The sequence below is a fragment of the Idiotropiscis lumnitzeri genome, chromosome 11 (genome assembly GCF_059441095.1).
Source record: "Idiotropiscis lumnitzeri isolate Australia: NSW breed Sydney's pygmy pipehorse chromosome 11, RoL_Ilum_1.0, whole genome shotgun sequence".
Lineage (NCBI taxonomy): Eukaryota > Metazoa > Chordata > Actinopteri > Syngnathiformes > Syngnathidae > Idiotropiscis > Idiotropiscis lumnitzeri.
This window is the reverse complement of record NC_142401.1, coordinates 9,451,403-9,465,236: the sequence shown is the minus strand read 5'-3', so window position 1 is coordinate 9,465,236 and position 13,834 is coordinate 9,451,403. Positions and strand designations below refer to the sequence as shown.

The 13,834-nt window shown below is 40.3% G+C and overlaps 1 protein-coding gene across 1 annotated transcript; it reads left to right on the top strand.

The window, feature by feature from the left end:
• Window positions 1-7,649: 7,649 nt before the first annotated feature.
• tas1r3 (taste receptor, type 1, member 3) lies at window positions 7,650-13,422 on the top strand. The gene is made up of 8 exons (XM_088308895.1): window positions 7,650-7,852; window positions 8,623-8,923; window positions 9,102-9,458; window positions 10,642-11,046; window positions 11,140-11,343; window positions 11,717-11,837; window positions 12,358-12,728; window positions 12,841-13,422. The coding sequence occupies exons 1-8, from the start codon at window positions 7,650-7,652 to the stop codon at window positions 13,420-13,422; spliced, it is 2,544 nt and encodes an 847-aa protein (XP_088165021.1).
• Window positions 13,423-13,834: the final 412 nt, after the last annotated feature.

Here is a 13,834-nt window from a genome sequence, read left to right as displayed (position 1 = left end):
GTTTTATGATTTTTAATTAGGGCTGCACGAAATTGGGAAAATTAGCGATAACATCCAATTTCTTGTTCACGTTCTAAAGAATCTTTATGTTCTGAACTGTTATTAATAAAAATGGAGAAGATTGGATCAGTTGCACTTTTTTTTCATTGCTCCAACCCCTTTTTTGAAGAATGCATAAATGCCCAATCCAGATAGTAAATCCAACAAGCATGTTTTAGGATTGTGTCAGGAAGCTGCAGTTTTATTCGAAAACCCCGCACAAGGGACAACATACAAACGTCACACGAGAAGGCCAAAGCCCAAATTCAAACAATGATTCAAATCAACTAAAATCATTTCCAGCTTCAGCGTGAATCTGAACAGGATCAGTTGTATTGAAAATGGATCGGCGGCTGGTTGGATAGAAAAAAAGCAGACGATGCGCACAATGCAACTGAAATCACTGGTTCTGACTCACGTACTTGGAAGTGATGAAACTATGAATGTGAAAAAGTGTATTTATGTTGGCTTTGTAAGGGACAGGAGACTGGAGACTGATTTGCCAGAGATGACTAGGCATGTGGGCTCCGACGGCTCCTAACCTGTGCTTAGGAGGACAGAGGCCTCGAGGGCAGTACCGCAGCAGCTGGTATGTTTCTATAAACAGACGGGACGTCCTCGTGTGATGTGCGCAGCAGATGCTGATCTCTGTCAGTCCACAGGAAGAAGCAATTATTGACTCACGCCTCCGATTTATAGCGCACATCAAATCATCCGATTACTGGCAGCCTCTAAGTGTGACTCATGTATTTGACAGCCACGCAGCAACAACACAAATAAAAAAAAACACATTGGATTTACAAAAGAGGCGACATGAGGACAAAGCAAAACTTTAGACACAAAATACAACAAATGACAATTCATCATTTCCCCAAAAATATCATCCAGGGTAACAACTTCACATCCATCTGACTGTGCCACACTTCCCTTCCGTCCTATCGCCGTTGTGCATCTTACATAAGGTTTGACCTGGTAAAATTCCACAGTGCTGGCTCGCGCCTTTCTCCTCCATCTTCCAAGTGTTACTCTCGGCAACGACAACAATTTCTCACTGTTTAAATCCAGCCACCCACTCAGGGGATGTTTTTACAGCTGCTTACAACCGGGGCCGCCTCACCTCAAATGCGACTTCGCCTTTAGGAGAGTCACTCATCAGGAGACACTACATGTCATTGTTTTCGGGGCTCCTGTCTACTGCTCTGGAGCGTCTCCAGAAAGCCTCTTGCGGCCCAGTGAGGAACATAAAACGGCACATTTAAATGGTTCTGTGCATATCATCTAACACAAAACCTGACGTTGCCTCACATCAACTTTTCAATATCAAATTTTATTGCCTTTTTAGTTTCATTTTACCAAACACAGGAAATGTCTCATGAGTGGATCCAGCAGGTAATAATCAATAATAAATATCACCGCAGGAAAGCAGACTAACTGTGAGATCACGGATTAGTTGCCCGATGAGTCACAGACCAGAGAATGACAGATGATAACTATCAGTTTGCTTTGGGATGTAACACAAAACCAGCACATTCAAACACATACACAGACACTTTCAGAGTTGAACAGGACCGATATAAATTAACGCGAGGTCCAGTTCTGCTCGAGCACTTATAATCACTTGAAATTCAAGTGCAGTGAGTGTATCATCAATAAAGGAGATCTGTTAACCCCATCCTGGTTGATCCAATGCATATGTTCTGTCTGGAAATGGTACAAAAGAAGAAAAAAAAAGTAATTTAAGTAAGTAATATCACAGATGGGTATTTTGTTTCTGTGTGAACGCTCCATCTCGATACAATTTTCCACGTCGCTATCGCAACAATCTTATCTCACGCCACGACGGGGTGCACGTTGCAAGGTGAGTGAGGACATCACATCTTAGTTACGTTTGGAAAGTCACAGTTAATGCATGTACTGTGCCGATGTGTGCACTGTCAAACAAGAGTTGTGCAACAGGAAGAGAACCAGTCCAAGGAAGTACAAATTACTCACCGTAAGGATTGAAGGTTGATGCGCATTCTTTTATTTGTGTTGGCTAACAATTAGCATGCAACCAATCGATTTGATTTCAGTTGAAAAATAGTCGACATCCAGTTCATCAAAGGCTGAGTGCAGTGCTATTATTAAATGCTGGTTAAATATATATTTTTTTAATTTGAACTTTTTATTTCTTTAGTGGACTTTAATTGACTTTATTTAGTCTTTTTTTATTTTAGATAGATAGATAGATAGAATATGATGAAATAAATACAATTACATATATATATATATATATATATATATATTATCACTAAAACCAAAATCAAATACAATTGTAAAAAAAAAATGTAACTGTGGAATGTGTACCGTACGCTACACTAATAGCTGCAACAGATCGTTGGACCTAGTAATAAATGTCCTCCCCAAAGACACGTGTGTCCTTGTGAGTTGTGAACACAAGGTAAAACACTTCTCCCATTCCCTTACACTCCAATGTTTCAACTAGCCCATAAAAATTCCCAGTGCACAATGCCCATAGAGCATTGCTCCAGTATGTGAGCAGATGACGGCAATCAGTTCCAATGCAACTTGTCCCCAATTTGAACTGTGAATGGCTTTCAAGGGCAACGAAGAACATTCTCTGACCTGCAAGTTATTAGTCAACCCAGAGTACGGCCCGGGAAAATGCTTAAACTGTTCTAGTAGGCTTGTAAAATCCGCTATATAAGTAAAGTTGTATTGTATTGCATTGTATTCATTTGTGTAGGTCGTCACAAGTCACAAAATCATTTGAAAAAAAGTATTCATGTTGGAACGTATCCATAAAATGGTCTCATTTGCCAGGGGTGCGAAGAAAAATCTAAGCAAAATATAATGAAGCGCAGTATGTCCTACTTTTACAAAGTGAGTTATTCATTATAAACTATGTTTTCATTGTGGTTGTGGTTTGTAGTGTTGTTCGTCTGCACTCCATCCTAATGAGTTACTAATATTTTTCGCTCTCTTGTAATTGAATTTGAATATTTGATTCGGCTCTTGTATCAGATTTCACTGTATTGTGCGTAATGTAGTGACTGTTCGCCGTATATCATGTTTGCATCGCCAGTCGTGTGGTTGTGTGCGCAAAGTTGCAACACACTCCATGAAGCACACATGCACACACACGCAGGCTAAAAGACACGAAGAAGAACGAGTTTTACGGCTGGGAGGGGGAGGAGTAGGGATGCTTTGTTTAACCCTTTGCAGGTGCAAAGCATGTCGACGGCCAAAATGACAAGGGCGCCAAATCCAGGTCCAGAACGCAAACCCTGCCATAGTTTGTCTTTAGCCACCGGTGTAGAAGCACCAGTGGCGGCAGAAAGATTTTCATTTTGGCTGTCGTGTGTTGGAACAGTGTTTAAGATTGTTCTAAAAATGACCTTGGACGGACTGGTTAAAGGGGTAACACCTCATTACACAATAGAGTGGAACCCAATTCATTATGTGCAGCTGGTTGACATCCAAATTGTTGTGATTTTAAAGCAACGATTCCCATGGAAAATAATGTACAGTAGACCCTCACATTCTCTTGGTTTGGCTTTCACAAATTCAACTATTCCTGTTTTTTTTTTCTTTTTCTAACCAATCCCTCGATTAATCCTGGAAAAGCTCCCTTGTTCACATTTTTTCCTTTTTTTAAATTCAGATTTTTTTTTTTTGATTTGTATGACGAAATAATCTCTAAAATATCTTTTTTTAAGCATTGAAAGTACTACATCACTCTTCCAAATTGTTTTGGGCCAACGGTTTGTGGTATATTTGCGATACACAAATTCACTGCTGTGGGCGTTTACATTCAACAAATGGAACCCACGACAGGCACCGATAAATACATACGTCAAGTACATTTTTTGAGAGGGTCTCTCCCAGCTCGTCTCTGAATTTCGGGTAATGTATCTAAACCATTGTAATGACTAACAGATCCCTGTAGAAGGTCGAGTGACTTGTATAGTATTTTCTTTTTCTGTTGAATAGTCTTTGGCCGAATTCAGTTAAAACAATTTTATTAAGTAAGTGAAATGACAAAAAAACAATGTCTTCCTCAACCGCACAAGTTGAAAGCCTATTTTGCTGAGATTCTCCCATTCTACAACAACAGGTGCTTGTCTTTTCCACGCTTTCTCCAGCGTTTTCGGCAAAGAGCCGAGCGCAGATTAGCATTCCGCAACCGGAACAGGCTAGCTGACAACCCTGACTGTGCACAGAAAGGCTGGCTAATAATTTGTCAGCGCCTGTGGGGGTATGAGGCCAGCATGTCAACAACGGGCCCAGTGTTTCTCAAGCCAGCGATGGAGATTACAGAGCGAGTCTGATCCGGCCACTAGGCGGGCAGGGCGGGGGAGTAATGAGAGGGAAGGGGGGGGGGGGGCAGAGAGAGAGAGAGAGAGAGAGAGAAAGATTGAGTTGGTATTCCTGGTTGATTCTCAATGAAAGACACGTTCTGGGAAGATAAAAGACCTGTGTTACCTTTTTTGTAAAAAAAACATCAGCGTTGTCTCAATCTGAGATGTGTTGCGCAATCATTTTGCCGCCGAAGCAGGGATAACGCTTGGAAGTGTATACAATCACAGACTAGCAGGGCAAAACATGTTTTTTTCAGATTCAAGGTGATTACCTCTTATCAGATCGCCACACAGTGTACCTGCATGGCCACACGCAGCTGCACAACTTTTGGCCTTTCTTGTAGCACCAAACATGTCAGACCAACAGCTTTTATTGAAGGAAATATTCACCAACTATGTGTTTATGGTTGTTTTTTTTGTTGTTTTTTTAAAGCCAAAGATCTCAGCAGCAAAATGTGAGTGAGCTTGGCAGGTGAAGCAGATCCAAGACACACATCTGACACCTAGTGGCTGAGCTACATACAGAAAAAGTCCACGGTGCAGGAGTAGGGAGCACCTTTCCTATCAGAGGCTATTTCATTGTTTTTGTACATTGATCTTCCAATTACAGTTTAAAGGGGAATTTGAGAAAAAAAATGTCTTTACAATAACATGTGCTCTGAGCTCCCACTAGTCCAAATACAGTATTCTGATTAATACTGCATTTGTAGATGATTAATTAAGCAGCAAAATCAAGCAGTTTTTATCCACCTCAGAGGGGCGGCCATTTTTATTTTATTTTTTTCCCGAGGGGCGGCCATGTTGTCACTTGCTGTTGACTGAAAATTACATCACAGTGCCAAGGCCTCAGGTAACAACCGTCTGGGTTTGGTCATGTGATATTCACTAGCTATTCTATATGTATATGTCTAAAATTCTTGCAAATTTGAAAGTTTATTTTAACAAACATGCTTAATGGTATTTCAAAAAAGTTGGAATTGTTTTTTTTTTATTTTATTGTATTTTGATGCCCATATTTACCCTTTTACTGCAAATTAATATCAGCTCCAAATATCAATTTGCAACCACTGCTACTAGTACTAATGAATATTGGCCCTGAAAAAAAACATACCCTTCTATCAATAATTTGGGGTGAAAACGAGAAAATAACATGTTTGGTGACACTGTTTGATTTAGTTTTTGTATGTTTCTGATACCTCTGGCAGAATGTTCTCTGGCTTGATGATGAGTGGTGCAAATATATATATAACTTTTTTTTCCATCCATCCATCTCCCATTTTCTGAGCAGTGGTTGCACAATCTAATGAGATTCAATGCAAGAGCAAAATATGTTTCTACAGTTTTAAATAGTTTTTAATGTGCTTTTTATATATATATATATATATTCAGGCTACAACAATTTATTAGTGTACTTTGTGTATTAATTTTTTTTAATGGAGAGCAAGGGTTAACCTAACCTGACCTGAAAGGTGATTAATTTTACGGGAAAATTAACAGTCAGTGTAAAAGAAAAGAGCCTAGATAATTTGAGTAGAATCCATCACCTGCTGTGCACATTTTGTACAAGCAGTGGATGATCAATGCAAATAAAACAGAAATTGCACCAAAAAAGATTTGATGAGCAATAAAAAATCCATCCATATCTCCATTATCTGTTACGCTTCTCTTCACGAGGGTCGCACGGGTGCGATCTATCCCAGCTGCCTTCGGGCAGTTGGCGAGGTACACCATGAACTGGTTGCCAACCAAACGCAGGAAATTAAAAATCTTTCTGCGAATAAAATAAAAGTTAACGCCATGTCTGGTTTATGGTTTACAATGCAGAAGGAGAAGAGGACAGACAAAGTGCACCAAAGAAAATCATTGAGTTTCATCACCGGGCCTACGTCAAGATACCAAAATGAGATAGGCAGGAGAATACCTCCTTGGATATCTCTGAACAAGCCCTTCCTGGAGCTGATACAGCTTCAAAGGAGTTGAAAAGGTACATGATAAATGATAATGAGAAATGACGATGTTTTTTTTTGTTTTTTTTGCATACACTGCAATCGCTTGGCACAAGTGTGCAAGTGAGGACATGCAGCATTTTTGTGGAGGAATTGAAATTAACAAAGCAAAATTAACCGCACGGCAATGACAAATACTCCTCAAAACTGTAGTTGAGCATGTGGTTATTAGAAGGATTTTCTATGTTTTGTTTATATCTACTGCATGTAAATATATTGGGAGGAAATGTGTCAATTTGCTTGCACGGTGGGCATTTTATGCAAACATTCATGCAAACCAAGACATTAAGCGAAGACAAAACCAACTGAAGAAGAAATTCCAAATACATTTGCATTATTTCACTTAGGGTCCTGATTTGTTTTGTTGTTGTTTTTTTCCTACGTGAATTTTGTTTCAATATTTGGCTATGATGCATAGGCATGTGTGCAATTTCAAAATAAAAACCTTGCACTCATCATCTCCTGGCGGAGAAGAGAATCAAACAACAAACCACAAGCAAATGTTAGGAAAATGTGGTGGAGAGTTGAGCACCGCCTGTATAAACAACAAGCAACAGCCACTTTATGAGGTCCCCTGACTCACCTACGCACGCAATTATTAATGATGCTAGCATATGTGATGACGCGTGACATATTTTGACTAGGAATGGACATAGTAAATTGATTCCTCAATCGTTAGGAATTAAGAAGAAAATACTTGTGACATATGCTGGGGTGCACATTCTTATATTGACAGTCTACGTGTTTTGCTACACTGTTTGTGTGCAGATATTCATTAAAAGGTGAGAACGCCACAGCCCGTTTCCAGCGTTTTGCATTCCGTGTTAGCATTGAGCTAGCTACATTTCCAAATGCAAAGTTATGCGATTGTTTTATATACACAATGTGTAATTCTCCTTGTTTTATGTTCAGTTTGACAGTAAGCGTAATAAATTGCTTGTAACGAGTGTTTGACCTCATTTTTTAAATCTCAATTTTTGGGTTATTAGCAAGTCAATTCATAGCAACTAGTTGCTCAATAACTGCTGAGGGGCGAGATAGAGGAGCGAGGCAGAACTAACTACCTTTAGTTTGCCAGACGACCACTTAACAACCTCGCCTAATACTTCCTGTTGAAAAGTGACGGGAGGGGGCAATAGTCCGCTCACCTTACAGGTGAGTTTGCATGCCAAAAGCTTTCATGGTACACCTGCAAGTGCTGAGCTCACCCCTCCAGCCTCATTCTACACTGCTTATAAGAAACATGGCTGTATGTTTGAATCTGCTGGTTCTTTGCTGGACCTTGAGGCTGACGTGTTCCGTGATGCCACCTGCATGGTTTCAGAACATTTCCACCAGCCTGTTCAATTTATCCGGAGACATTATGCTGGGTGGCCTCTTTTCCATCAACCAGCTGACCAGCAACCTCAGCCAGAGGACCGAGCCGGACGACATCAGCTGTGAAAGGTATATTGTGATACAGTTGCCATAATACATGCACGTAGAATTAATTCAATGCCGCTTCCTATGATTACCACGGAGAGCCTGAGGACATGTCGTGCCGTTGAATTTTTTATCTTCAAGCCATTTTGGCAGCGTTGAATGAAGAGACTGCCAGAGAAAAGTCATTTTTAAAAAAGAAATTTTTATCTTGAGCTGAATTTCAGCCTGATATCCATCCACATTCTGTGCCGCTTATCTTGTTTGCGCCCATCCCTACTGACTTGGGAACAACCTGAACTACTACATACAATATTAATCATATATGGTTGATTTGATCTTTTTTTTTGACTGAATTCCTTGATAGTGCAGAATGTGGACTTCTAAGAAAAAAATCTTAAGTGTCAGTTCCATACATATTCACTTTCTTTTTGCATACATACTTTGATCCATTATTAATACTCACCGTTGCATTAGCAAGCCACCCTTCAATAAAATAAGAACTGGTGAAATTGTGCTGCATGTTGTGAAAAAAAGAAGGAAAAAGAAGTGGAATCTAATTGACATATAGGAAATATTAACAATTGTCATTATGATTTTGAGCATTATTCTAGTTTTGTATATATTTTGTGTAATGTATATTTCAGGCTGAAGTTGTTCTAAGTAGAAAGCAGAAAGAAAATATCAATGACATTTTGATGCTTGTTTTGAGAAGCCAGAAATTTTGGGTGTTAAGCGTTAGAATTTAAAGGACTTCATTTGGATATAACGAAGCCTTTTATTTGCCTTCTTCCCAGTTTGAATGAGCTCGAACTGGGACTTGCAGTGGTGATGAAATATACGGTGGATGACGTCAACGCCAACCAGGCGCTGCTCCCCGGCATCAAGCTGGGTTATGAAATCCATGACACGTGCAAACAAACTGCCGTTATTGTAAGGCCCACTCTTTCTTTCCTGACTGCAAAAACGAGCGGAGAGCTATCTGTGGAGTGCAACTACACTGACTACGAGACCAGCGTGGTGGCTGTGATCGGGCCCTTCAACTCTGAAATGGTCTCAGTCATCGGAAAGGTTTTGGGATTCTTTCTGATGCCGCAGGTTTGCTTCCTTAGAAATTTTCTCCTTGAGCTCTGCATTGGATGCTAAATACTTAGATTACAAAGATTGGAATTATTAATTTATTTATTTCACAATATTTGTGAGTTTATGTAGAATGGAACTGTTAGAAGACTTGATTTATCCTTAAAGAGCCAACACAAGACTGTTTCCACTCCAGATCAGCTTCGGCGCCACCAGCGACAAATTCAGCAACAAGCGAGTCTACCCGTCCTTCTTCCGCACGGTGCCCAGTGACACATGGCAGGTTAACGCCATGGTGCTTCTGTTGAAGGAGTTTGCATGGAACTGGGTGGCGGTGGTGGGCAGCGATGAAGAGTACGGCCAACAAGGCGCACAAGAGTTCACCAAAAAAGCCGAGACCATGTCGACATGCGTGGCCTATCAGGGCATGATTCCAGTCTACACTGACCCTGTAGAAGCAGTCAAAACTATTGTCGACAACATCCAAGCCACCAATGTCAAAGTGGTGTTGGTCTTTTCTCTTCCAGAACCGACTGAGGTCTTCTTTAAAGAGGCAAGTTTGAATCATGCAAAATATACAAGCAACTGTAATGATAAACTAACTACCTATTCCTCAAAATATTTTATTTTCTATATGCATGAGTCTTGATGCAAGGTTGTGCATCAGTCACTCCTGTAGCTAGTGTTATTCTGCCACCCACTGGACAAAGATATTCCTTCCCTGAGCTGCACTTCTGGCCTGGTGGGTGGCAGTGGCAGTGAATGGGATGAGAAGCTCACACTGCAGTGACTGATATACAACTTTGAGAGCAAGACTAGTGACACTGGTGTTATTTTGTTTCCATCTGGGGGCAGCCATTTTGTCACTTCCATCAACATGTTCATGGCTCAACCAATCACGACTCACCTGTTTTCTGAAGCTGAGCCATGATTGGTCATTAGCTGAGCCCTGAGCAACTGTGATGTCAAGAGAAAAAATGGCCGCCCCGTGAGATGGCTAAAAATGAGTGGATTTTACTGTATATTCCACAAACGCAATATTAATTGATGAATGTGCCTTCATAGAACAGATTATTGTCAAGAACCTTTTGAGGTTGACTTCCTCTCTAAGAACATATTTTATGTCACTTCAAATTATTGCCCCCACCCATTCCTGTATGACATACATTTATTCAACCGCATAGGATGTGTCATCAACTGCTTGCAGAATTTTTTTATTTTTTATTTTTGTTACTTGTGCTGAAATTAAATGAATGTAAAGGCACTAAGATTATTAGATACTAATTAATTAATTAATTAATTACTTAAAGAAGAGTTTGCGGTTTTAAAACTGCTGACAAGATTGGATTGGAGCTTCAATTCTTCAGCACCCACCCTGAACAAAATCACACCGCGCACTTCTGAGCGCAAACCTGCACTGTACGTAATGTGCACAGTAAAAATGTCACATATGCAACATTAATAGAATGATTTAAGTCTAATAGAAAAAATACCAACAATACCACTATTAAAAACAAATGTCATTAATTACAAATATTCCATTATATAATTATTTTAAAATATTTGTAAAGCCTTTCAATAATAAATATTACAACTATTTTTCAAAAGGTATTCAGGAATGGACAATGCAATTCATTTTATTCAAATCATATTGTAATGATCTTTGGAAATGCCTTCATTTTGGCACAATCGTCCATAGTACTTGATACATATAAGGGCTACATTTTCATTCACAGGTGATCAAGAGGAAACTAAAGGGCGTGTGGATCGCCAGCGCGAGTTGGGTCGTTCACAATCGCCTGACATCCATCCCGGATATGCAAACCATCGGTACCATCATCGGATTCACCTACAAAACGCAGACCCTGGATCTGCTCCCAGCATACACGGAGGCCCTTTTTACAAAACTGAGCGAGGGGAAGCAGACGTCCTATGAAGCACCAAACCTCAACGATCCCTGTCCAGAATGTCAGAACTTATCGCCTGCAAACATGAGCTTAGTCATGAACGCTGCTGTGCAGAGAGCATCTTATAGTGTGTATGCCGCCATCTACAGTGTTGCACAGTCATTGCACAACATGTTGGGATGCAACTCGACCACTTGCAAATGGGATGCTGAGACCAGAATTCTTCCATGGAAGGTGAACTAACCTGGACTAGAGGCCATTGTGGTTTTGTTACTAACATAGTAGTCTTTAGTTCATTTGTATTAAATAATTCCTTTTTGTTTGCAGTTGTTACGAGTGTTGCAAAACACGTCTTTTGATATCAATGGCAAACAGTTAGTGTTTGACAGTAGCGGAAACCCCAACATAGGTTACGGCGTGATTGAGTGGATCTGGACCGACTCACATTTGGATTTTAGAGTGATTGGAACCTTTGATGAAGAGTTGTCCATCAACAGGTCTCTTTTGAAATGGCACACTGAAAACTCACAGGTAATTCAAAAGAAAAACTTTGAAAGGACACATATCTCACTTTTTTTTTTCCATTTAAAACAGTATCTATAGATTTCTTCATGAAAGGGCTCTCACGCTGCCCTCCTGTACTGCAGAGCCAGTACAGTATTGCTTTCATTACCCATTATGACAGTCGAGCTTGAACAAGCAGCTATGTAGTATGAAGTACTATGAAGAGAAACGCAATCCCCCCCGTAAAGTCAAAGCAACCATTGTTCTGATTTTCATTCATGGAAGCAGTAACCAATTACCAAGCCACCGATATTAATAACTAGGCGGATCCATATACAGTATATGGTGCATGCAACGAACGCAATGCAAAACACAAATGTCCCCCTACATCCGTTTGCAGGTCCCTGAGTCCACCTGTTCAGCAGCATGCGGGGTCGGCCAAGTCCACAGAGTCAAAGGCTTTCATTCGTGCTGTTTTGATTGCATTGACTGTCTGCCGGGCACTTATCAGGCTAATAAAGGTAACATTTCTGTCTCTCAAATACTTGAAACACAACTCTACTCGTTTTCTTAACGAGGATAACGTGATAAATTATTCCCACATCATGAATCTAAGATGGAACAAACTTTACTTCTCCTCTTGTTTAAAACAAGATTAGATAATTTGACATATAAATTATGATACTTAATTTGTATCATAAATTTGAAGGTTTTATAAATGAATATAACTAATAAACTGTATATTCTGACTGGCATATTGCGTCAAAAGGTCTGAATACAGTAAAACGGTGCAACTTAAAATTTGAATTTGTGGAAGTATTGTAAAAAACTGTTTAAATGTCTGAAATGTGTGATATTGTTCAATAATGCAATGTAAACGGACAATGTAACTTAGGAAGGTTGCTTTTTTTTATTATTTGTGAGGAGTACATTCACTATATAAGTTTTCTGTCCACATTTCAGAAAAAAAAGCATTATCCTAGCTCATGTTGATGTTTTTTTTCTGCTATGGCTTTCCTTTTTATGTTTCCTAATACCTAGAGGACATCCAGTGTACCCCATGCCCTAAGGGCCAATGGTCACAAAGTCTGAGCACTAACTGCACTGCACCTACCTTTGACGTCTTGTCCTGGGACAAACCTGCCGCACTTCACCTGGCACTGGGTGGGGCACTGCTGCTGCTGTGTCAGGTCGGAGTGGCTGTTGTGCTCCTGCGGCACTGGCGGACCCCCATGGTGGCAGCCTCCGGCGGACCCTTGACTTTTGTGGTGCTTTTCAGCCTGATTGGAGCCTGCCTCAGCCTGGCGCTCTTCCTGGGGCAGCCAGGGGACGCAGTCTGTCACCTTCAACTGCCCCTCATCTCCATTTTCCAAACCATTGCCCTCTCTGTTATCACAGCCATTTCACTACAGGTGGTGAAAAAATACATTAGGTTATATCGTACAGCGGAATCTCTACCATCGGAAAACTATATTTACATAAATGTAACTGAAAATATTTATTTTCGCTTGTCTCCCAATACAGATATTCATAACAACAGAGTTCCACGACAAGGCCGCCTCTCACCTACAGACACTTCGAGGTCCCGCTTGCTGGCTGTTTTTGATCATCTGCTGCGCTGTGCAGGCGGGTTTCTGCGGCTGGTTTATCCAAGAAGGGCCCTCGTTGTCGGAGCATGTGGCCCATATGGAAATTAATTTCCTGAGGGCTTTTTTGGCATGTCCCGTGATACCAATGATCGGACTGGCCTTGATGCAAGGTCTCAACGTTTTAATGGCCCTTACGTCATTCGTGTGTACATTCATGTCAACAAAGCCTCCACATCAGTACTACCTTGCCCGGGATATCACCTTTTCCACTCTCATCTACTGCATTATTTGGGTGAGCTTTATTCCCATTTACATGGGTCTGAATGAAAGGAAAAGGTATAGTATTCTGATTTCCTTCAATATGGTTAGCAACTTCGGACTAGTGGCAGCTTATTATTTCCCAAAATGTCACCTACTGTTGAGGAAACCTGAGCTCAACACCTTGGAGTATTTTTGCACCTTTTTGGAGGGCGCAATGCCCACTACTGAGGATCCACAGCCTCAGCAAGCCCATTAACAACACTGTATTCCACATGTGTAATTAAATATATTTGTATGGGGTAAATCACATTGGGCAAACTATTACTATTGTTAATGTTACTATAATCTATTGTATCTATTTGTTAATACGACCATTCTTGCACATAGGCCTTTGTGAAATGTATCAATGGACACATCATAGAGTGTATTTTATTTACAGTGAGTGGGCCAAAACAAGCAGGCTCTTCCTTGGTATTTCTCGTTTCAACACATTTAATAATTCAACAACACGTGTTCAGACTATACTGCTTTATCAATTTCCCATGTAGCCCACTACTTTTGTCCACTATACGAATGAATGTCAATTACAGATTTGCGTTGAACTGGAACGAATAAAACCTCGTTTGGTGTGGTTGTGTTAATACTTTTGTCTACCGTGTATTTCAAAT